Below are 21,966 nucleotides of genomic sequence, written 5' to 3'. Positions count from 1 at the left end.
TCCCATATTTAATTTCCCTCAGCACTTTCTCTCTCCATCCCACAACAACAATTTCCACCTCTGTCACGTGACATTAGACTCTTCTTCATCGCTGGAACATTACTGTCGAAATATGGTGTGTCGTGATTGTGGAGAAGCAGTTTGTGTGAATATATTATTATTAAATATAAGGGCTTATTCTAAGGCTACGGACATAATACAATAATTATAATACGACGATTATACAACACTGGCGTCTTTTGGATGGATAGTACTACAATTTTTGCTAATATGGCCACAGAAATTTAACTTTAAAAAAGGCACATGGCAATAAAGTATTTATTTATGTATTTGATCATTAATTTACTGTGATACTTTATTTGTGCTTTAGTGCCTTTGGGATGGCCTGAGCCCCATTCGAAGACACTGGTGCCATGATTAATCACGTGACTTCACTTCGCTGTCTCCATCTGGCCCCGCCCTTCGCAAGATGACGTAAAGAAGAACAAATGTGCGTCAAGTATCAAACATTAAAAAGAGGAAGAAGTCCAGGGTTCGATTGTGAAATAAAAACACACAACCTCTCATTGAAGTTGCAGCACTGCAGTATACAAAAACTTCATCACAAGTTATGATATTATGTAACGAATACATAATGTTTATACTCAAATACAACCCGCACTTCTTGGTGTTATTTCATCGGGATTAGTGAAGGTGTACTCTGAATGGGACTCATTTTGATTAAAAGTCGGACAAAACACAATTTCGCGCTCTTTAAACAATTTAAATGCCTTTAGAATAATAGCATGACATCCTTTTGTTCGGTTCAGTCTAAAAAAGGTACGTTGACAGATGGGGATTAGTTGAGCCATTGAAGGTGTCGGTCTATGCTTTTATTTTGACATCCAAAACAGGAAATGGTGTCTGGGTTTGAGTTCATACTTCACGTAGATCTGTACAGAAACAAAACCCCGGGTATTTTCATCGTCCGGCTATGTGATCGTCTGTGACACAGGCAGCGTGGCGGACACATCTACCGGCTTCTACCGCGACACGAATAACCGGCCGCTCGTCAGAAACAAACATGGACAGTCGAAAGCGACCTTTAGAGCAAAACTCGAGCCCCGGTGCCTGCTGGAAAACGCCGGAGAAGAGAACACCGGTGGTCGGGCAGCAGGACTCCGACTACTCGCAATGGGGAGTCGAGGAAACGTGTCAGTACCTGCGAAGCGAAGGTCTTGAACAGTGGGAAGACACCTTCAGAGGTTGGTTCGGTTTGGTTTGGTTTGACAGCTGCAATGTTCAGTACTAATATCAGACGTGTTGTGTTGTGACTTTGAGCTAACGTTAACACCGCCGTTCGTTCTGCCATTCAGCACAAAACATCACAGGAGTCGGACTGAGGTATCTGACGGAAGCTGATCTGGAGAAGATTGGAGTGAAGTAAGTGGTTTGCACTGAGCTGTGAGGGCTTCTTTTTTAAACCCCCCCCCCAACAAGTCTTGTTATGTCCACAAACCAAATATATTTTGTTTACCGTCATTAAAAAAAGAACAGACTCAAAGTAGAGAACTTTTATTTTTGAAAAAAAATATCTCAATGATGAATTTTGAATTCATTGCAGCAGTTTTCTCTCTTCAGCTCTTTCTTTCACTCTTTTGTTCATCCTGTTTGTTTTGCTCTGTGCAGGTGCCTCGGTGATCGTCTGCACATCCTACACAGTCTCAGGAAGCTATGGCAGATAGCAGGGGAGCCCTCCAAGGTAACAACTGCAGCTGCAGTATTATAGAGATAACAACCAAAATGGCAAAATCTCAGCGAATCACTTCCTCTTTAGTTTCCTTTTTTTTGGTTCTGCTCGCGGTAAAAAAGAAACGTTTCTAAAAACGATTAAAAAAGTAGTTTTATCGGAGCGCACAGGCATGCCTTTTAATGGTGGGACTTTCAAGCATTGTTTAGAAAGAGGGAGTCGATCTGTAAATGTAAAAATTAACAATACATTTGTAAATATAATTATATAAATAAGTGAGTATTAGTCCAGTGTCACACATAACAAGCTGTGTGTTAACATCGTAACATTTTAGTGGTTGTCCTTCAGTTCCTACACGTCAGAACAGAAGATGTATTTGAAGACATCCACAGCTTTGACTATGCAAGTCAAAACCATAGATAATTAAAGATCAGCCTCATTTTGCTATTGCCAAGCAGTCGTCGTCAACATGTACGAACATGCAGTTACGACTCTCGCAAATCTCAAACTTCACTTATCATTTCAGTTGTACACAGTCATAGCCAATACCCACTGTGTCAGAAACCTTGAGAAGTGGAACATTTATTATCGCCAGACACAAACACTGTCCTGTGAAATACAAGAGGCCTTTTGATAGTGATAGAAAATGCTGTTCCAGGGTCAACAGGCACAGTTTCCCCACACAATTGCCAGAATTAAAAGAAAAAGTCACAGCTACATTTAGAAGATAAATGATTACATACATTGCAGCTGTACATATTATATATACATTCAGTGTAGGAGAAATAGTTGCATCTAGTGGTGGAAATCCTGCTTATTTTAAATTGATAAAGCAAACATACACATTGTTAAACAAATGATGCCTAATTTTGTATTTTGGATATCCAACATTGCAGTTATGGTTACGTGAGGTTTTGTTGTTTTTATAACAGTTTATGTTCCTCTCCTTTTTAGGTGTTCAATGATCCAATTCATGGACATGTGGAGTTACACCCTCTTCTCATCAAAATCATAGACACACCTCAGTTCCAGAGACTGCGCAACATCAAGCAGCTTGGAGGGACCTACTTTGTTTTCCCCGGAGCGTCACACAACCGTTTTGAACACTCCATTGGGTATGTTGTCAGTTAGAAGTGTGGTTTAAAAGTGACCCAGCCTTTTGTTTGTTGGTATGAGGTAGTGACCCATGTAGCCTGTGCTGACTGCACTGCTGTTGCACGCACATCCTGAACCAAGAAGAGATACGAGAGGTTCTCTCACTGAAATTATCGTTGCTAAAATCTACACCAGCACGTAGTAAGTCTACGATAAGTTAAGAATATGTTTGCTGTAAGACAGCATTCTCTAAATCTACATTGAAGTTTGTCACTTCTAATCCACCATCAAATTACGTAGAGGAAAACGTGTGGTTTTTGTCATCATGGCACTCTTTACTGAGATTTAGCAATGTGACATAAATGTACTAAATGAGGCAACCTCTGTGTCCCTGCACGTTTAAAATGCTGACTTAAGTTGTAAAGTGTAACTTAAAAAAGACAAAATATCTTTCAACTTTACAGCTTTCTATTACTGGTTCTAATAAGGTCAAATATATTTGTATTTTACTACCCACCTCCCCTTATGCACACACACACACACACACACACACACACACACACACACACACACACACTTGAGTGTATTTCACACACTAACATACATAAAATAGAAATGCTTCCACACACTGTTTTCATATACTTTATGTATGTCTTATACCTCCAATCCCACCACAAAACAACACAACATCACTGTTTTCTTCTGCTGAGTAAAGTGGCATAGATGTAGGTCAAGCTGCACTGACAGCGCCTACTGCTGGACAACTTTCTCATTACTGCACACCTTCTGGAGCCCTTGTAGCCTTTAGATTTTGAACCCCAACAGGTTTTTAAGTTTTTTTTTTTTTAAGAACGTGTCCACTCAGGATCACTGTATCACTATACCTCATGCTAGCACATCAAACAAAACAAACCTGAATTTGAAGACTTAATCCCAAGTCAACATACAATACAATGGTTTGTTGTGTGTGTGTGAACAGGGTTGGTTACCTGGCAGGGCAACTTGTACAAGCTCTTAATGAGAGGCAGCCAGAACTCCTCATCTCTCGCAGAGACATCCTTTGTGTGCAGATCGCTGGGCTCTGCCATGACCTCGGTGAGTGAGCAGATTTTTACCATGTACTAACTGGATTTAAGTAAGTTGTATTCATAAGAAAAGAACGCAAATGTATTTGGTGGATATGGAATTCAAGTTGCTTAGTGCAAAGGGAATTACAAATTAATATACATGTATATATTTCTTTCTCTCTCAGGACATGGACCATTTTCCCATATGTTTGATGGGATGTTCATCCCAAAGGCACGACCAGGAATTAAGTGGAAGGTAAGATAATTTAAATATCTTTCCTTGTCCTTGCCAATATGTCAGAAGTGTCAAAGCCAAGAGGGGAAGAAGACACAAGAATCATCACATGTAAGCACATCAGGAAATCCGTCCTGAGTGATCCAATACTCTCTCTCTATCCCCCACATTAATTATGTGAGGTTGAGGTACTGTAAGGAGACAAACTCCTTTTTTTTATTCTGAGTGTATGGTATATTTTTTTTAAATATTTGTACTGTCATGACAGCGATGGCGCTGTCGGTTTACCTTCTATGTTGCATCTTCAAAAGTGCACAATAAAAATGTGGTTAGCATTAGATTTACGGTGTGTGCCCCTAAATTTTCTGGTTGCGCCCCTAAAATGTTCAGTTGGGGGCCACTGTGCTCCTAGTAAAGAAAGTTAGTCTGGAGCCCTGTCTGTGTATTTGAATAAAGGGCGGGGTCAACAGATCTAATCTCATGTGGTCACATACGAAGCATTCACCCATGGTGCCGAGAACATCTTGTTCTCCAACTGAAAAGAGGAAGAGAATAAGGCTAAACAAACTCCAAACTGTCCAACATAGATTTCTATATTTATGGAGTTAGATTTGTGTCTTTATTATTCAATCAAAAAAAAGTTTGCTTCAATCAAAAAAAACGTTTTCAATCAAAAAAACATTCACTTCAATCAAAAAAAACCTTTTCAATCAAAGAAAAAAATTGTTTGAATGCAAAAATATATTTGAGACTCAAAAAAATGCATTTGAACACTGTTTTTCTTTGATTGAAAATGTTTTCTTTGATCGAAGTGAGTTTTTTTTGGTTAGAAGCAAATTTTTGATTGAAGTAATGCTGTTTTGCGTTTGGGCCATATTATGGGTAGGACATTTGTGTCTTTATAACTCAATCAAAGAAGAAGTTGCTTCAAACAAAAAAAAAAATATTTTCAATTAAAAGAAATCACTTCAATAAAAAAAATCATTTTCAATCAAAGAAAAAAAGTGTTTGATTGCAATAAATATTTGAGACTCAAAAAAATTCATTTGAACACTTTTTTTCTTTGATTGAAAATGAGAGAGAGAGAGAGAGAGAGAGAGAGAGAGAGAGAGAGAGAGAGAGAGAGAGAGAGAGAGAGAGAGAGAGAGAGAGAGAGAGAGAGAGAGAGAGAGAGAGAGAGAGAGAGAGAGAGAGAGAGAGAGAGAGAGAGAGAGAGAGAGAGAGAGAGAGAGAGAGAGAGAGAGAGAGAGAGAGAGAGAGAGAGAGAGAGCTGTGGACTGTGTGAGAACACAGGCTCTGCATTACCTGTTGCTGCTAAACAGTCAGGGCTGCGGGCAACAGTTGGCCTGTGGACTGTTGTTTGACCACTAATTACGTTACTTATTATAACATAACATAGCACTAGCACATAGCAAGCCTCTGTACTTAAGTAAAATAAACAATTCATTCAGTGTGCAGAGCCATGGGCTAACGTTATCAGCCAGCCGTTTGTGCACTATGATGGCGTGAGATATCTTACACCAAGCTTTATGTTTAATCCAAATATCAAACAGAGTGGGATAATAACACGACACAAATCATTTTAATACTGTTTTGCCACTGCACTGCGACCTGACTTGCTGACGACCATGACTTGCTTGTCAGAAAGACATCATTGGTGTAGACACTTGTCACTCAAACATGTCTGACCAATGGGGAAGCACCCGCCCACTGTGGAACGTTTGTGTCAAAATGATTCAATCAAAAAAAAAGACTTCAAAACTTTTTTCACTTCAAACAAAAAAAAAACGACTTCAAAACTTTTTTCACTTAAAATCGAAAAAAAACCATTTTCAATAAAAAACAACCACACTTAATTGTTTTTCTTTGATTGAAAATATTTTTTAAAAATTAAGACACAAATGTCCTACCCATAATATGGCCCAAACGCAAAACAGCATTACTTCAATCAAAAACTTGCTTCTAACCAAAAAAAACCTTCACTTTGATCAAAGAAAACATTTTCAATCAAAGAAAAACAGTGTTCAAATGCATTTTTTTGAGTCTCAAATATATTTTTGCATTCAAACAATTTTTTTCTTTGATTAAAAAGTTTTTTTTTTATTGAAGTGAATGTTTTTTTGATTGAAAACATTTTTTTTGATTGAAGCAAACTTTTTTTTTGATTGAATAATAAAGACACAAATCTAACTCCATATATATTTACATATTTTACGTAAACAAAATAAACAAAAATGGACAACGGAAATCTGAGCCTGTTTCTGTCCCAAATGGTTCGACTTAATCTTAATCTAAGATTTGTCGGGACTCATGAAAGGTATTTATTTCCATGCTTTTCCCATAACTTCCTTGTTTTTTCCTTTACATCCACCTCTTCCAAAAAATTTCTGTTTTCCGTAATGTTTTCCATAAATATCTGTTCCCTCGCAGGTTAAGTTTGTTCCGCTTGTGTCCCCACTTGCAGCCATATTTTCAGTGAGAGTAAAAGTCCATGTCTCAGGCTGGCTGTTGTGCAATTAGCCCTGACTTTGTGTCTGTATCTTATGTAACCACACTTAAAAAAAAAAAAAAAAAAAACCCTCGAACTATCACTTTAAACGGGTATGTTTAAAGCGGACCTAGAGTGGTCATGTTGCACATAATAATAATAATAATATAATAATAATTATATGTGAGTTATGGAGGTCTACTTACATACATTTACTTGTTTTTATGGTCAAAAACCTCCTAGTTGCTGTAAACGAGCCGATTGAAATCCTCTTTTCTGGCGCTGTTCCTGAGTTGCGATATTTCAGTGTGAACTCTCACCCCCAGAAAACAGAGTCTTGTGATTGGCCAATACTATTCAGCACATCTGCTCTCAGAAGCGCAGCGCCCCCCTCTGGAACAGTGGATGCACTGCTCCTCATTATCAAAACATTGTTTTAACAATGTTTAAAAATAGCTTCTTCACGACTCCCTGCAGCAGTCCCTTTTATGACTTTGACCCGGAGTCAGACCCAGAGTCAGAAGACACTGACGCTCGTGAAACACCTCCACAACGGACGTTATTCTTCTTCTGTGGTTCAATGTACGCAACCGGATGTGCCCGGACTAGTGCCCGGACCAGGACGATCTGCTGTTCTGGAGAACCGGTGTTTACGTAACCGGACCGGGTTTTTTCAGAGATCTCGCTGAGCCCGAGATTACAATAAAACACAACGTTCTCAGCAGTGGCTGAAATGTTTGTTTAGAACCTTCAGGGCTTTTTAAACAAGGTAATAACGCAGATACACACTAAAAAACAGCGTTAATTTGAACTTCCAGTCTAGGTCCGCTTTAACGTTAACAGGAGCTTGTTTCAGCTGTTGTAATTATTGGTAAACAGGACTCTCCTATTACCTCATTAATGTCACTTATCTTTTAAACATGACAGTCAAGGTCTAAGGCAGGGGTGTCAAACTCAAATACAGAGTGGGCCAAAATTTAAAACTGAACAAAGCCGTGGGCCAAGGTTGAACAAATTAACCTTTTAATAGGGACCCAAACAAGTTTTGCATTGAATATTGAACAAGCAAGGCTTATATAACTTTATAGTGACATGCAAAATCGAGTTTCAAATAATAATAATAATAATGAAAAAATATCAATGGCATATCAAATAAAATTTAAATAAAAATTGAATGCACCCTAAATACAGGATAAGCGGTAGATAATGGATGGATAAAAATGTAATGCCTCTTTTCTATTTGCAGCCTTCTGAGGTAAATATCAACATTAACTTTTTCCACAAGCTAATAAATTTGAAAATAAAATAACAATTAATAAATCAACCATTCAGGCCTTTTTACTGCTCAGTTTGCGACACACTGATCTAATCTGATGTGCCCAAGACAGATACAAGGCATCTTTTCTTGGATGCTAGTTCATAAATGTCGGGGTTCAGGCTTTGAGCTGAGGCAACCTTCATTATCGAACGAAGGTGTTCATCAGTCAGACGTATCCTGTGAGACGTTTTCGTCATATTCATTGAGGAGAAAAGTTGCTCACATAGATAAGTGTATAATAATACCGGCAGGCCAGCTCTAATGTTAATTTGATATTGCCTCAAGGGCCAAATGAAATTACACGGCGGGCCAAATTTGGCCCGCGGGCCAGAGTTTGACACCCATGGTCTAAGGTGTAGTGTTCAGAGAGATAAGCGTCACCGATAATAGTCAAGAAAAGCTGCTAAGCACACAGTTATTATGTAAGTTATTTACCACAGACCTTCTGTTTGGCAAACGTGACTGATAAGCTATCATTTTTCTATCCTGTCATATTTTTAACTCCTATAATGTACTCTCTGTTTGAGTAGTGAGTTGTGTTGCTTTCATTTTATGGTGCCAGTCTTGATAAACGAGTCCGTGTGTTTTTTTTTAGCATGAGACTGCCTCATTAGCCATGTTTGATTACCTGGTCGAAGACAATAACTTAAAGCCGGTGATGGAGCAGCATGGCCTGGTGCTGTCAGAGGACCTGGACTTCATCAAGGAACAGATTGCTGGACCACTGGACCTTAATGGAGAGCAGAAGGAAGCTGCAAATTCTGCCAGTGTGAAAAAACCTGTGAGCATCATTTTGGGTTTTTTTATGATTTGTTGCCAGTTATGGATGGGCATGAATATTAATTTATGTATATTATTATATATAAAGCTTATCCGTCAATGCGATTATTTGTAATAATATTAAAAAGACACAAAACAGAAGTTTTAAGGGGCAGCTGCACCAAGCATTAAGTGGAATACATTTGTTTGCATGAGTGCAAACCCCGCATTTCTTTCACTAGCTCTCATGCGCAGGGATTTGTAATTCCTCTTACTATGGCTGAAGTAAGTTCTTCCCCTCCTAAAGACCAAGGTGAAGATAGAGTATGGTGCATTTCCATCATGGTAACAGTTTGGAATGGTAAAGCCCGGGGTAAGGCTTTGCATTTCAACTGACAACAGTGCCTTTAGATGGTAGGTGGTAGCGTGACATACCAGTGCAATGCCAACGAACGTTGACAAGCTGTGCATGAGAATAGAGAGTCGGCGTACTGATTGCAATGGAGTGACGATATTTTGGGACTATTTCCAATGGTAAAAACATGTACCTTACTATACTGAACCAAATTGCGGCCTTTGTTTGAAAAATAAGTACACTGCTCGACCTGAAATAATCCATTTCTTGAATAGTGTGGCTGTTTGGGCTGCATTCTTCCTGTCCGAAAATGACCAAGCCCCAGAGAATGTTGACCATCAACATGGAGGGGCTGTTTGAAGTTCAATTCAGTAATCCCTAACACTACAGTTGTCTGTTGTCTCAACAGTGGCCGTACAAAGGCCGCCCAGAAGACAAGTCCTTTCTCTATGAAATAGTGTCCAACAAAAAAACGGGCATTGATGTGGATAAGTGGGACTACTTTGCCAGGTGAATTCTTGTTTGGTTTGTTATTTTGTGGAATAACAAGTGAAAACTCACTAAGATGTGTTGTTAATTTAACGACTTCTTTCTCTCCCCGTCTCTTAGGGACTGCCACCACCTGGGCATTCAAAACAACTTTGACTACCGCCGCTTCCTCAAGTTTGCCCGAGTGTGCGAGGTGGAAGGGCAGAAGAACATCTGTACACGAGACAAGGTGCGGACTTCAACTGATTGTTTAAGCTTCTTAAATGTGAAAATTGTCTTTGTTTCTTTGCTCCACATAACAAATAAATCATTAAAACCGAATCGTTTTTGGTTTGTGGACAAAACAAAACATTCAAGATCATCGTCATTTCCAGGTTTGACAAACACTGACGTTTTTATGGACCAAACAATTTATCGATTAATCGAGAAAATAATCGACAGATTAATTAATTATGAAAAATAATCGTTGGTTGCAGCTCGACTCCCCACTGTCCATATGCTAACCCAGGGTTCCAGGTACTGTTAGCATCATTTTCAACACAGTCAAGTGACTTCATGTCGATCACTGTGTAATTGTTGATGGAACAAAATGCTTCATGCTCTTGTCTGTTGGTGTGGGACTTAATGTTTGCACCTCTCTTGAATGTTGAACTCTGTCCCTCTTGTAAAGTGGACTGGCTTCTGTCTGAATTTGATCATAATGTCAAATTCAAGATTCAAAATATGGTAAATGCTTGGCAAAATATTTTATTTATTAATTTTTATTTGACATAAAATTGCCAGCTATGTTCCTTTTTGGTCTTCCCACTTCTGAAGTTGATTAGCCCTGGTCTAAAGGGAACATCTCGCTCACCTCTAACAGTAGAGCTTTTCAAATCAGGTGTGAAATTGCAGATTGTCTTTTGCTTGTAAAAACAACAGTTGATTTACAGTTTCTGACGAACTAAAATAAAGTTGACTCTGTTTACAGGAGGTGGGTAATCTGTATGACATGTTCCACACCAGGAACTGTCTCCACAGAAGAGCTTATCAGCACAAGGTTGGCAACATCATAGAGACCATGTGAGTAGCTGCTTCCTGTGATGCATCAGCTTCTGTATTTGGTGATTGTGTTTCTTGTAGGAACAACAGTGATAAAGTTGTTTTGGTAATCATCCAGGATCACAGAGGCCTTTTTAAAAGCAGATCCATACATTCAGATTGAAGGCTCAGGAGGGAAGACTTTCACTCTCTCCACTGCCATAGATGACATGGAGGCTTACACCAAACTGACAGGTCTGTATGTAAACATATATATCTGTCTGTCATTTCATGTCAAGCAGAACTGTCAAGTTATACATGGTCTTTTTGCTCCACTTCTGCCCAAACTTGAATAGCATTTGAAACACCTCAAAGGACACAGAGGACAACTTGTTCTGCTTTTCTTGTTTTATTTGGAAAGCACTTTAATTTCCTTTAGTTTCTAAATAAATAAAACAACTTTTCCATACTTAATTAAAAATACTTTAAATTATAGGTTTAATAGGTTTAAATTCAGATTAGTGAAGTCCATTGAAATCAGCAGTATAGTAATACTATTTCCATGTGTCTTTTGCTGTACTCAATCATTTTTACCAAAGGTGTAAAGCTAAAAGAGAGAGAGCTAAAAGAAAGAAAGAGCCCACTTTATAGATATTTATTAGTTCATTTATTTTACAGAGGAAAGACCTAACATTACCTCACCGGCCTGGAGTTTGTCACGTGATATAGAGAAGAACAGCATGTTTGTACCAGGGCATCAAACTGCTTTGACAACATGAAGCAAGTTTTAGGATACACATTTATGTTACACTTGACACTTAATTTGTCATTGCCATTAACTGCTCTGTATGCAAAATATAGTCAGTTATTGCACAGACTAGTTCAGCCCTTGTTGTCAACCAATATTCCTTAATAATCTTCCCTTAACATTTTTTTATGTTACATATATATAGGTCTCTTTTGAATGAGTAGTTGATTTCTGTTTACCCCATAGATTGTTCATTCTCAGTCGACTGATTGAATTTAGATTTTCGGTTTGTTTCCCTTAGGTACATTTTCCCTTACCTTGTTGACCAGTTTCAGCATGTACAGTATCTTCTGCCTTCCTCAGAACTGTCACCTGATGTCAGGTGATGACGTGATGACTTATCAGCTGTTGTTACCTGAAAAAAAAATGAACCAAAAAAACGATGTTTCTCCCATAGATCATGTGTTTGAACAAATACTCCACTCGTCCTCCGAAGAACTGGCTGAGGCCAGGCAGGTTCTCCGCAACATTATCTGTCGACGCCTCTACAAGTGTCTGGGCCGAACTCACCCGCAAAAATCTCTGACGGTCACCCAGGTGTGTGTTCATGTCACTGCGAAGACGGAATGATGTTTTGGATGTGGGAACAATGCAGTCGTACAACATTATAGATGCCAACAATACCAACCAACTGAGATGAAATGACATTTTTCACACTTTTCTTTCTTTCACCTCTGTCAGGAGAAGAAAAATCACTGGCAAAGAAAATTGGCTGAGGCCTTCCCTCAGAACAACACTCAGGGCGTCGGTCTAAACCCCGAGGACTTTGAAATAAGCGTGGGTTTTTCATCTAATTTCTTTTTAATCCCTTAAATTATATTCTGGCATATAATACAGGGGAAAAAAATAATACCTTTATACCCTTTGTCTTTTAGGTCATTGGTATGGACTATGGGATGAAGGAAAAGAACCCCATCAACAAAGTGCGTTTCTATTGCAAGGAAGACCCAACTAAAGCCATCAAGATACTCAAGAAACAGGTATGACTTGCCAGGGAGCTAAAATCTTTATGTATATGAGCCACCACCATAATTGAATGGATGTAGAGAGCTGTAGAGTTTGGTTAGTGTAATGTCAGGAAATGTTGAAAAATGCACGATCATTTTTAACTAAACCTGTAAATTATGATGTTCTCGAATGTCTTGTTTTGATCACAAACCAAAATGATTCAGTTTTAATGATTTCTTTGTACGGAGCAAATAAACCAGAAAATATTTACATTATAAAGGAACTGAAAACTCAAACCCGTGTAATCGATTATCAACGAGTTGACAGTTGATTTAGTAAACGATTAATAATCGAGTAATGCAGCCCTAGATATGAGGTTGTATAAATAAATGTGTATATAAAGGTTTCTCTGGACTCCTGAAAGGTCTTCTTTTGAGATGGTTGTGCTTCTCAACGGAGAGTGATGATACACTGTAAATACACTCTGAAATCAACTACTGTTTATGATCTGTGTTACATGATCTTAAAATACACATTACCTTTCATTTCAGATAAAACCTGGTTTATTTGTTTGGCTACTTAGTGTTAAATGAAGGATATTTTACATGTTTTAGAAACAACTTATAAATATGGTCAAATTTTGCAAAAATAATTCAGTGTTAAAAATTTTCAGTGACTTTTTAAAAGATTTAAACGTTTTTTTTTTTGTTTTGTTTTTTATCGATATAGTATATTTAATTTATAATATTTCACAAATGTTCAAATTATCAATGCAACAGCCTTTTAATTGACATTATATCTAGGGCTGTCAAAAGATTAACATTTTTAATCAGATTAATCACGATTAATTACCATTCGTAAATATGCCAAAAAAAATTCTCTTTATATTGTTGTAGGAACGGAGAGATAAATAAAGTATGTGAAAATATGAATGTAAAGAACAATAAAATACTGTAAATAACTTGTAAAAACCTATACAAACTTAAAAAATAAACATTACATTGTAAAAAATAAACATTACATTGTAAAAAAAAAAAAACACATTATAAGACAATATAAATAAATAGAAAAAATAAAATGCTGTAAATAACTTTTAAAAAAAACCTATACATTGCACTGTAAATAACTTTATATATAACATTATATACAAAAAGTTAAATAGTTTTCTTACTAAACCCACAGCAGGAAATTCCTCATCAGCACTTTGAAGCACTGCTTCTACTGGTTAGCGTTAGCGTCAGCTAGCATTCTGACTAGGGTTGCCACCCGTCCCGTAAAATATGGAGTCGTCCTTTATTTGGCAATTAAATGTCAGGTTTGTTCCGTATTTTCTTAAATATCCAATCCACATGACTGTCACACACACATCAACACTAAAGATAAAGATGAAAATAAAACACAGGGAATAATAAGGCCAGCAAACTTGTCGTGGCGGGATCTACGCAGGATCTCGGCCGCCCCGGCTCAGGTCCTCTGTGCGCGTGCTGCTGTCACGGTTGCCTAGCAACAGACGCCACACATCGGTGCTGCTCACAGTTAACTAAAGACATCAGCTCATCTGATTAATCTGTTATTCCCTGAATTACAACTAAACTAAAGCTCTTCTACAAAAAGATTGAGACCACGGAGTGAAAACAATGAAAAGTGCGCTGTTAAGAGTTGTTAACACTAAGATCTACTCGGATCCCCTGATACGGAAAGATCGCTTGGAGCGCAGCAGCGCTCTGCGCTGAGACACACAGCAGAAAGAGAGAAGCCACAGTGCAGGTGCGGTGCGCAGAAAAGAAGGCCCGCTGCACCAGATGAGGGGGCGCACTCTATAATATAATATACTTTAATTGCAATGCCTTGACTTTGGTGAGGTCAGCACACACAGTCCCTGCCATAACAAAATTAGGAAAAAAAAACAATGGTACAGAATTAGCACAATAACATTTCGGTTTTCGGGTTTCGGCCAACTGTTTCCTGATTTTCGGTGCATCCCTAGTTATATTGCTCTTGCCAATAAAGACATTTCTTGTTCATGTGTTCCCCCAGCTGCTTCCCAAAGTAGATGTTTTCTGTAATACAGAGTTCTGTAATGTTTTGAGTTACTTGGCCTTGAGTCACCATAATGGTCCTTCAAAAAGCCTCAGAATGCCCCATTTTTTCCTCAAATTTTCAAATGCTCCACACCAGCCCACCTCCGCTCGGTCGCTCTGCTCCCTCGCCATGTACTCTCAATAGTGAAATTTTACTAGAAAAACCCCAGACACCCTTACAACACACGTGCCTAGATGTCCTACATTAGTCGGCTCCGTGGTGGTCATGGCCCCGAGGAGTCGCGGTGGGGCGTTCCTTACTTTCATTTCTGAAAGGTGGCAACCCTAATTCTGACGCTAATGTTAGCTGCTGTCTGTGTCCCCGTTAGTTAGACAGTGACTGTTAATGTTATGATTATATCTTTATCTGCGCCAGTAGCGCCACTTACAACTGTCTTTCTTTCTTTTTTCTTCATCCTCTTTTTTTCTTCCTCTTCTAACTTCCTGATTGATAACTCCTCTTCATTTTCCTTCAGCTTCACACAGGTTAACGTGAGGAGACGTGGGGCTCCTTTAGGGAGGTTTCCGACCGAGATGTCATTGCAAATCAACCATTGTTGTTTAAGGGAGACGGGGATGCAGCTGCTCACTGATGCCTTTAGGCTCCGAGTGTCGGGAGCCCCCCTATCGTCTCGGGGCCCCACGCAGTTGCCTGCCGCCTTGCCTGTTCATAAACTGCACGTCTACCCGTAGCGCGATGAAAGTGAGAAAGTGCGTTAATGCGTTAAAAAAAATTAACACGTTAATTCCACAAATAAATCCTCCTGCGTTAACTCGTTAATTTTGACAGCCCTAATTATATCACAATATGACCACATCTTATCTCAGCTCACAATATGGATATGATATCTATACCTTGCCCTGCCCAAGAAATGTAGATGCACCCTAGCGGAAGCAAGTTTAATGTGTTGCCAGGGTTCTGTCTAGAAACTCAAATCATGTATGGAGTTGGTGGGCGGGCTTAACATAATGACGACAGAATTGCGACCGTTCCACGTGTGGGCTCTGCTACATACCTTGTGATGCTGTATCGATTATTAGCTCTTCCAGGACTTGCAGGGTTATGATAGAACTTTTTCAAGGCCCTGGATGTCTTCGACAGAGTAGCCTCACGGTCTCGTCTGTCTGAACGACCTGTCGTGGTTTCTACTACGGAGGCTTCTTCGTTCATTTTCATCATCCACCCGTCTCCACCGTGTTCAACTTTGCCGGTGTTTTCTCTCCCACAGTAATCTCTTGGGAATTCTTTGGGGTTTCTTCTGTTTTTCGAAGATGTTTTCTGAATGTACAAGCAAAAAGAGCAAAAGTCGGCTCCATTACCACAACATTTGTTGGCTTACAGGAATCTGTCCATCAAAGGGTACTGCCCTATGCCACTGCCTATATTTTAAATGTACAGCTCAAAATTAACTACAATATGCTACTGCCATTCTTGTCAGGTGTCAAAGCTCCTGCCAGAGCAGTTTGCCGAGCAGCTGATCACGGTCTATTTCAAGAAGACTGATGAAAAGAGTCTGGATGCTGCCAAGAAGCACTTTGTCAAGTGGTGCATGGACATGGACTTCACAAAGCCTCAGGTAATGAAACATCTGCTGCTGTAGTGTAAGTTTATTGTATATGTTTGTTGTCTCTTCTGAGCCGGTTATTTTTATGCTGCCCTTTTAAAGATTTACTTTAAAAACATGAGTATTTGTAGCAAACAATACTATTTCACTCTTCAGTGGTATGAGAGTGGATGTGTTGTTTGTATGTGTGGCCCTGTGATGCATTTCCCACTTCTTCCTCTTCTTTAAAAAGCAAAGAGGAGTCCATACATAACTTCTGTTCTTTTTGATATGGTGGCACACAGGAAGTGATGCTGTAGTCTGCTGCTGGAAGAAGAGGGGAAGATGACGTAAGGGGGGGGAGGGGGAGATCATGATCATGATCATGATCAGATAGCAATTGGATCCTGATGTGGACACTGGATACGCATGTTAATACCAGGTGTAGATGCATGTGGTGAAGTGCCATACGATCACTTTCTGATCACAGAAAACATAATCATCCTAATGCCAGGTGTAAAGGTGGGGGCTATGAAGTCCACCATTGGATGCATCACAAATTACGTAATTGATTATTCTGTCAATTGTTTTCTCGATTTAAACAAGAAATCATTTGGTCCAGAAAATTCTGACCAGTGTTTTTCCGAATCTCAAATGTCTTGTTTTGTAACCACATAACAAAATGATCAATCTTATCAATCAATCTTAATATCCTCTCTCTTCACAAATGAACAGTTATTCTTTCTATATACTGGCTTTACAGTGGTTATCTTGTGGAAGCCAGTGTCTTGGTGTGATATTGAATTTTATTTATAAATTTATATTATAATTTTATGACCTTGTATAATGCATGTCTTCTATAATGTTCCTTTAAAATCTGGAGGAGAATTTAAAGTATTATGGGAGCATTATTCTGGGTGCAAATTTCAATCTCAATCGTTTTGAGCATAAAGCACAGTTCAATAAGTAGACATAATGAACTTACACAACATAACACAAATGCCAATGCCAACCAATTACAGATATGTTCCTTCAGATATGTGCCTATATTGATCAAACAGGATTAGGGTTGGAAACTTTCCATGATAAATGTCAGGCTTCCTTCTTCTACTCAACACAACCAATGAAGAGTTGATGATGTAGGAAAAGATTCTGCTGACACAAGGCTTGTATGAACAAAGAGAACTTTATTGTAGCGAGACAGTATCATTTCAGACCACGCAGGTGGCCCACAGAGTTAAGTCGAATCCTAGAAAACTCTGTTATTTGTCTCCCGTCTTCACATCCTAGGCTGACGTTCTCATGTTCTTTGTTTACCTTTTGACAAACATTTCCAATGCATGACAACAAATTTGTCGGCTTTCCGGTACTCCAGAAAACGGGGAACTCAGATCTAAGCAGCCCTTCGTCAGCTCCCTTTTGGAGTTTATTTGGATTCTAATTAATTTCATATGTTTATGTGATGGCCTCCAATTCCAGAGGTGGAAAGTTACTAAATACATTTACTCAAGTTACTGTATTGAATACTTTTTTTGTGTATTTTGTATTTTGTAGTTACTTGAGTACGTATTGACTCAAGTATTGTACTTAGTTACTTTATAAATCCTATCCGTTACTGAGTAAAAATAAAAATTCAGCACAATGAAGACCTACAGGGGGAAAATATACACCAGAACCAGACGAATGATGATGTGATTAGCACCAGCAGTGAAAAAGGAACTTTAGGAGAACATTCTGGGAGAACGTTCTCCAAAGGTTGTATGAAGGTTGGAGAAAAGGCACAGCTGAATATCCTGTGTTGCGCCGAGCGCGAGCTCCAAAATGGTTTTGGATTTCTGACCCCTTGTCATATTTCTACTACCCTCACACCCCACGTAAAGTAACTAAGTAACTTTTACTTAAAGTACATTTCAAATGCACTACTTTTTACTTCTACTTTAGTACATTTTCAGATGACTACTTTTACTTCTACTTGAGTAATATTTCATCAAAGTATTGGTACTTTTACTTGAGTACAATATTTTAGTACTTTTTCCACCTCTGTCCAATTCAACTCCCTTGGTCCTCGTCAGAATGGTGGATTCCTGATTGCATTTTCATCGTACTGCACATCTTCCACAGACTCTAAGAATGTATCCTGTTTATTTCTATTAGGAGTGTTTGTTATGCAGAATTTTATGTGTTTTTGAACTGGCTGGTTATGACAAGGTGGTAATTATTGCATCAGTGATTTAACAGCTTTATCATTAAAATTATATTTAAAAACAACTGTATCTGAACAACATTGGTATCGGTAAATATTTTTGAGATTGAGATATTGGTGAGGTTGGCCAGTTAGAAATGTCAGAAATAAAAGGATTTAACCACTTTTCTGTGGATCTCTTGGAATATCGTGTTGTTACTTTATGAAATTTATTTTTTTTAAATAGTTCAGATCAAATATGAGTTGATTAAAAATAAAATAACACAGCCACGTTTTCAGCAACCATGGCTTTTTAAGGTCAAAACTGTCACGACATAAACTGTGGGGGCCAACTTAAGTTCTTTCAACTCAAACTCATGTCTTTACTGTCCTTGCTTTTCTGCACTGGAACACAGTCATGTTAGAATAGAAAAGGACCTTCCTCAAACACAAAGTTGGAAGCATAGCGTTGTCCAAAATGTCTTGGTACGCCGAAGTGTTATATGTCATCTGTTGGAGATAAAGTAGCCTAGAGATCAAAGCCTGATGTAAACACCTGAAGTCAATACTTAAAAGGTGTGGCCAAGTACTGCCATATGTTCATATAGTGTATGTGAACAACGAGAAAGAGTGGTCGCGAATTATCCGTACAGAAAATCAGTAGTCTATGCAGAAAATTATGTCATAGTCAAGAAACATTTCAAAGAATCTGGGAAAAAAAAGTGTGGATCATGTATAGTTTTAAGGTGAAATGCTGCCGCCCTCTTGTGGCAAATTAGAAGTTGGACTCAGCGCTTTGGCCTCTCCTCTTTGCCAGGTCATCCACTCACAAGGCTTCTCATATCACTGCTATGCTGATGATACCCATCTGTATCTGTCAAATCCCACCTGACGACCACACGATCTCAGCACGAATCTCAGATTGTCTCTCTGCGTGGCTGAAAGCCCATCACCTACAGCTAACCCTCTCCAGATCTGAACTGCTGGTCTTCCCAGCCAAGCCAACAATACATCATAACATCTGCATTATTATCGACTCCCTTTCTCTGGCTCCTTCCAAGATAGCAAGAAATCTGGGTGTCATGATTGATGAGTTGACCTTTACAGATCATGTTGCCTTTGTCACCTGGTCATGTCGCTTTGCACTATTCCATATAAGAAAAATCAGGCTGTACCTAACTCAACAGGCTACACAGCTCCTAGTGCAGGCTCTGGTCATCTCCCGCCCTGACTACTGCAACTCCCTGCTAACAAGATCTACCGACCTGTGCTGTGAAACCACTACAGATGGTCTTGAACGTGGCTCCGCACCTGGTCTTCAATTTGCCTAAAATGGCACGTCACCCCTCTGTTCATTGAGATCCAGTGGCTACCCGTAGTTGCCCACATCAAATTCAAATCACTGATGCTATCTTACAAAGTTCTTCATGGCTCTGCTCCCACCTACTTAATCGTAGAATGTCGGGTGATTTTGTATATTCTGATGAGAAGTATTGTTTTTATTCAGGTATATTATATCAAGTAAAATATACCCAGCGTTAGTGATGGTGTTACAAAAATGAAAGTTAGTGTTCAAGGGTTAAATGCTCTCCTAAAGGCTTATTTACCCCTCGATTGCTCCGTTTATCAAAGGATTGTTGTCTGGCAGTGCCAACGCCCAACTCAAGACATTCCAGATTCTTTTCATGTGTCGTTCCCCGCTGATGGAATGACCTACCGACTGTACCAGAACGGGGGGGCGTCCCTGTATCTTCAAGAAGCCCTTGAAAACCCAGCTCTTACAAGAGCATCTTCTGTCCTAGAACTTACCTTATCTCCTTCTGCACTTGGATCCTCCTCAGCACTCTCACCCTCTCAGTCCACTGTTCCCATCTAGTGGAGTTCTTTCCAAGACGACTACTATGCAGCTTATCCCTCTTTTGTAAATCGCTTTGGATAAAAGCGTCTGCTAAATTCTTAAATGTGAATGTGGAGCTATTGCAATGTTCAGTAATTACACTGTATCGACTCTACACTGTGTCCTCTGTTAATACCAATGCTGATGATCTCACACACAGGATGGAGACATAATAGCCCCTGAGCTGACCCCTCTGAAACCCAGCTGGTGCAACCAAAATCAAGAAGAAGATGGCAGCTGCAGCGTGGGCAGCGTTCGAGCCACAGGGCCGAAAAAAGCCAAAACTCAGCTTTTTAAATAAGTGGAGGAGCGCACGTATGTCTCTGTTACACTTTTTGGTAGATGTATGAGTGGGAAATCTATTTTTCTACAAGGTGAGTGTGTTGATGAGCAAAAAAATTAAGAAAAGATGGAGAAAAAAAAGCACACAGTTGTCGTGGGCCTGTACTCAGGGTTTTTCTTATATAACAGACCTACCTTCCATTATGCATGTGAAGCCCTATTTGCATACTTACATCAGGGTTTATTTTAGTCTCATTTTTAAGTGGACACATTTATTTGACCATTATGCTAAGCAATAACCTGTCTTTGAATTATGAGCGCACAGGATCTACAGCTGTCACTATACTGTGTGAGATGCAGAGTGTTGGTTTTAACTTGAGAAACTGTACCTTACCTTAAATATATTTATTTCCTTTTTTATGATTGGCTGTGGTTTGTTAAATTGCCCTTTATTTATTGTTCTTGTCATAATTTCTTCACTTCTTTACATAAATACTTTAAATGGTATTTATATATTTTTTTTATCTATACCATTTTCAATGTTTTACCGAAGTGTGGCGCAGTCTGCTCAAAGTTGCCTCATAGCAGGGTTTCTTGTGTTTGAATAAGAAAAAAAAATATTTCTTGAAAAATGTAAAACAGTGGGTTTGACGAGACGAGGTATTTCCTTTAGGAAAAAAGTTTTAGAAATAAAACTATTTCTCTCATTTGTGATTTCACACAGTTTATTTCCATTCTTGCTTAAACTTTCTCTTATTTTCTTGATTATTCAATTCGATAAGATATTCAGTTTATGTGGTTTCTTTTTTAGATCACCAAAGACAAAAGATAATAAGCAGAAATTGAATAATTAAAACGACACGATGTAGGATTTCACCCTTCAAAATAATGTCTCCAATATTATGAATAGCACATCTGCGTCGCCTGCAGTGCCACTATATAACTTCTACAAAGAACTACAACATTGAGGTTTACCAACTGTAGGGGCGAGCATACATGGGTACGATAAAGGGAGGTCTCATACCATTTACCAGAGGTTAAAGACGTTGTACTCGTGTATTAACAACCATGTCTTCAGACCAGGTACAGAAGCCTATGTTGTAGATATCGACAAATTTGGTTACATTATTTTATTTTTAAATATCCCAACCCAGCTTATATAAATGAACGCCCCAACCAACGTATGCACACTGATGTATGAACAAGGCAGTCAGAGATGACACCGCATTCACGCAAACAAGCCTCTGGCGGCCTCTGTTGGTCATATTGGCAAGTGCAAGTGAGGAAGCACAAACAAACATATCCACTAAAAACAATATTTCACTACGTGGGAGTGAAGTAACACGATAAACAAGTGGATGAGGTCACTTCAGTAACACAGCCTGACACACCGACAATCTCAAATGTTCTATAGATAAAGATTCCAAGCAAACAGTTAACACTTAATAGTTTGATAGACCAGGTTGCCCTCTGGTTCCCTCTGCTAGCAGAATGACAGCAAGAGCAATATTCTCCCTTGTCCAGCCTCTTATTCTCTTCTTAAAGCAGAACTCTGCAGGATTTTTACATTACTTAAACAGTTTCAGGGTCATTGTTATTGGTATATGGCCTGTTGGGAGGTGTTGGGAGGTGTGGTCTCCCTCTTCGGTTTTTGTGCCGTCTCTGCCAT

At 38.9% G+C, this 21,966-nt stretch overlaps 1 protein-coding gene across 1 annotated transcript; it reads left to right on the top strand.

Moving 5' to 3' along the window:
- Nucleotides 1–1,063: 1,063 nt before the first annotated feature.
- Nucleotides 1,064–20,545, top strand: samhd1 (SAM domain and HD domain 1; the record flags this gene model as incomplete). The annotated part of the gene is made up of 16 exons (XM_083895365.1): nt 1,064–1,244; nt 1,356–1,422; nt 1,669–1,741; nt 2,684–2,844; nt 3,804–3,919; nt 4,077–4,147; nt 8,528–8,701; nt 9,456–9,556; nt 9,656–9,764; nt 10,506–10,597; nt 10,695–10,810; nt 11,761–11,900; nt 12,045–12,140; nt 12,239–12,343; nt 15,832–15,969; nt 20,176–20,545. The coding sequence occupies 16 exons, from the start codon at nt 1,064–1,066 to the stop codon at nt 20,314–20,316; spliced, it is 1,881 nt and encodes a 626-aa protein (XP_083751491.1). The 3' UTR covers nt 20,317–20,545.
- Between the last annotated feature and the right edge of the window lie 1,421 nt (nt 20,546–21,966).

Source organism: Microchirus variegatus, assembly GCF_963457635.1.
Source record: "Microchirus variegatus genome assembly, chromosome: 9".
In the NCBI taxonomy this organism is placed as follows: domain Eukaryota; kingdom Metazoa; phylum Chordata; class Actinopteri; order Pleuronectiformes; family Soleidae; genus Microchirus; species Microchirus variegatus.
The sequence above is the reverse complement of the archived record's forward strand: the minus strand, read 5'-3'. Positions and strand labels throughout refer to the sequence as shown.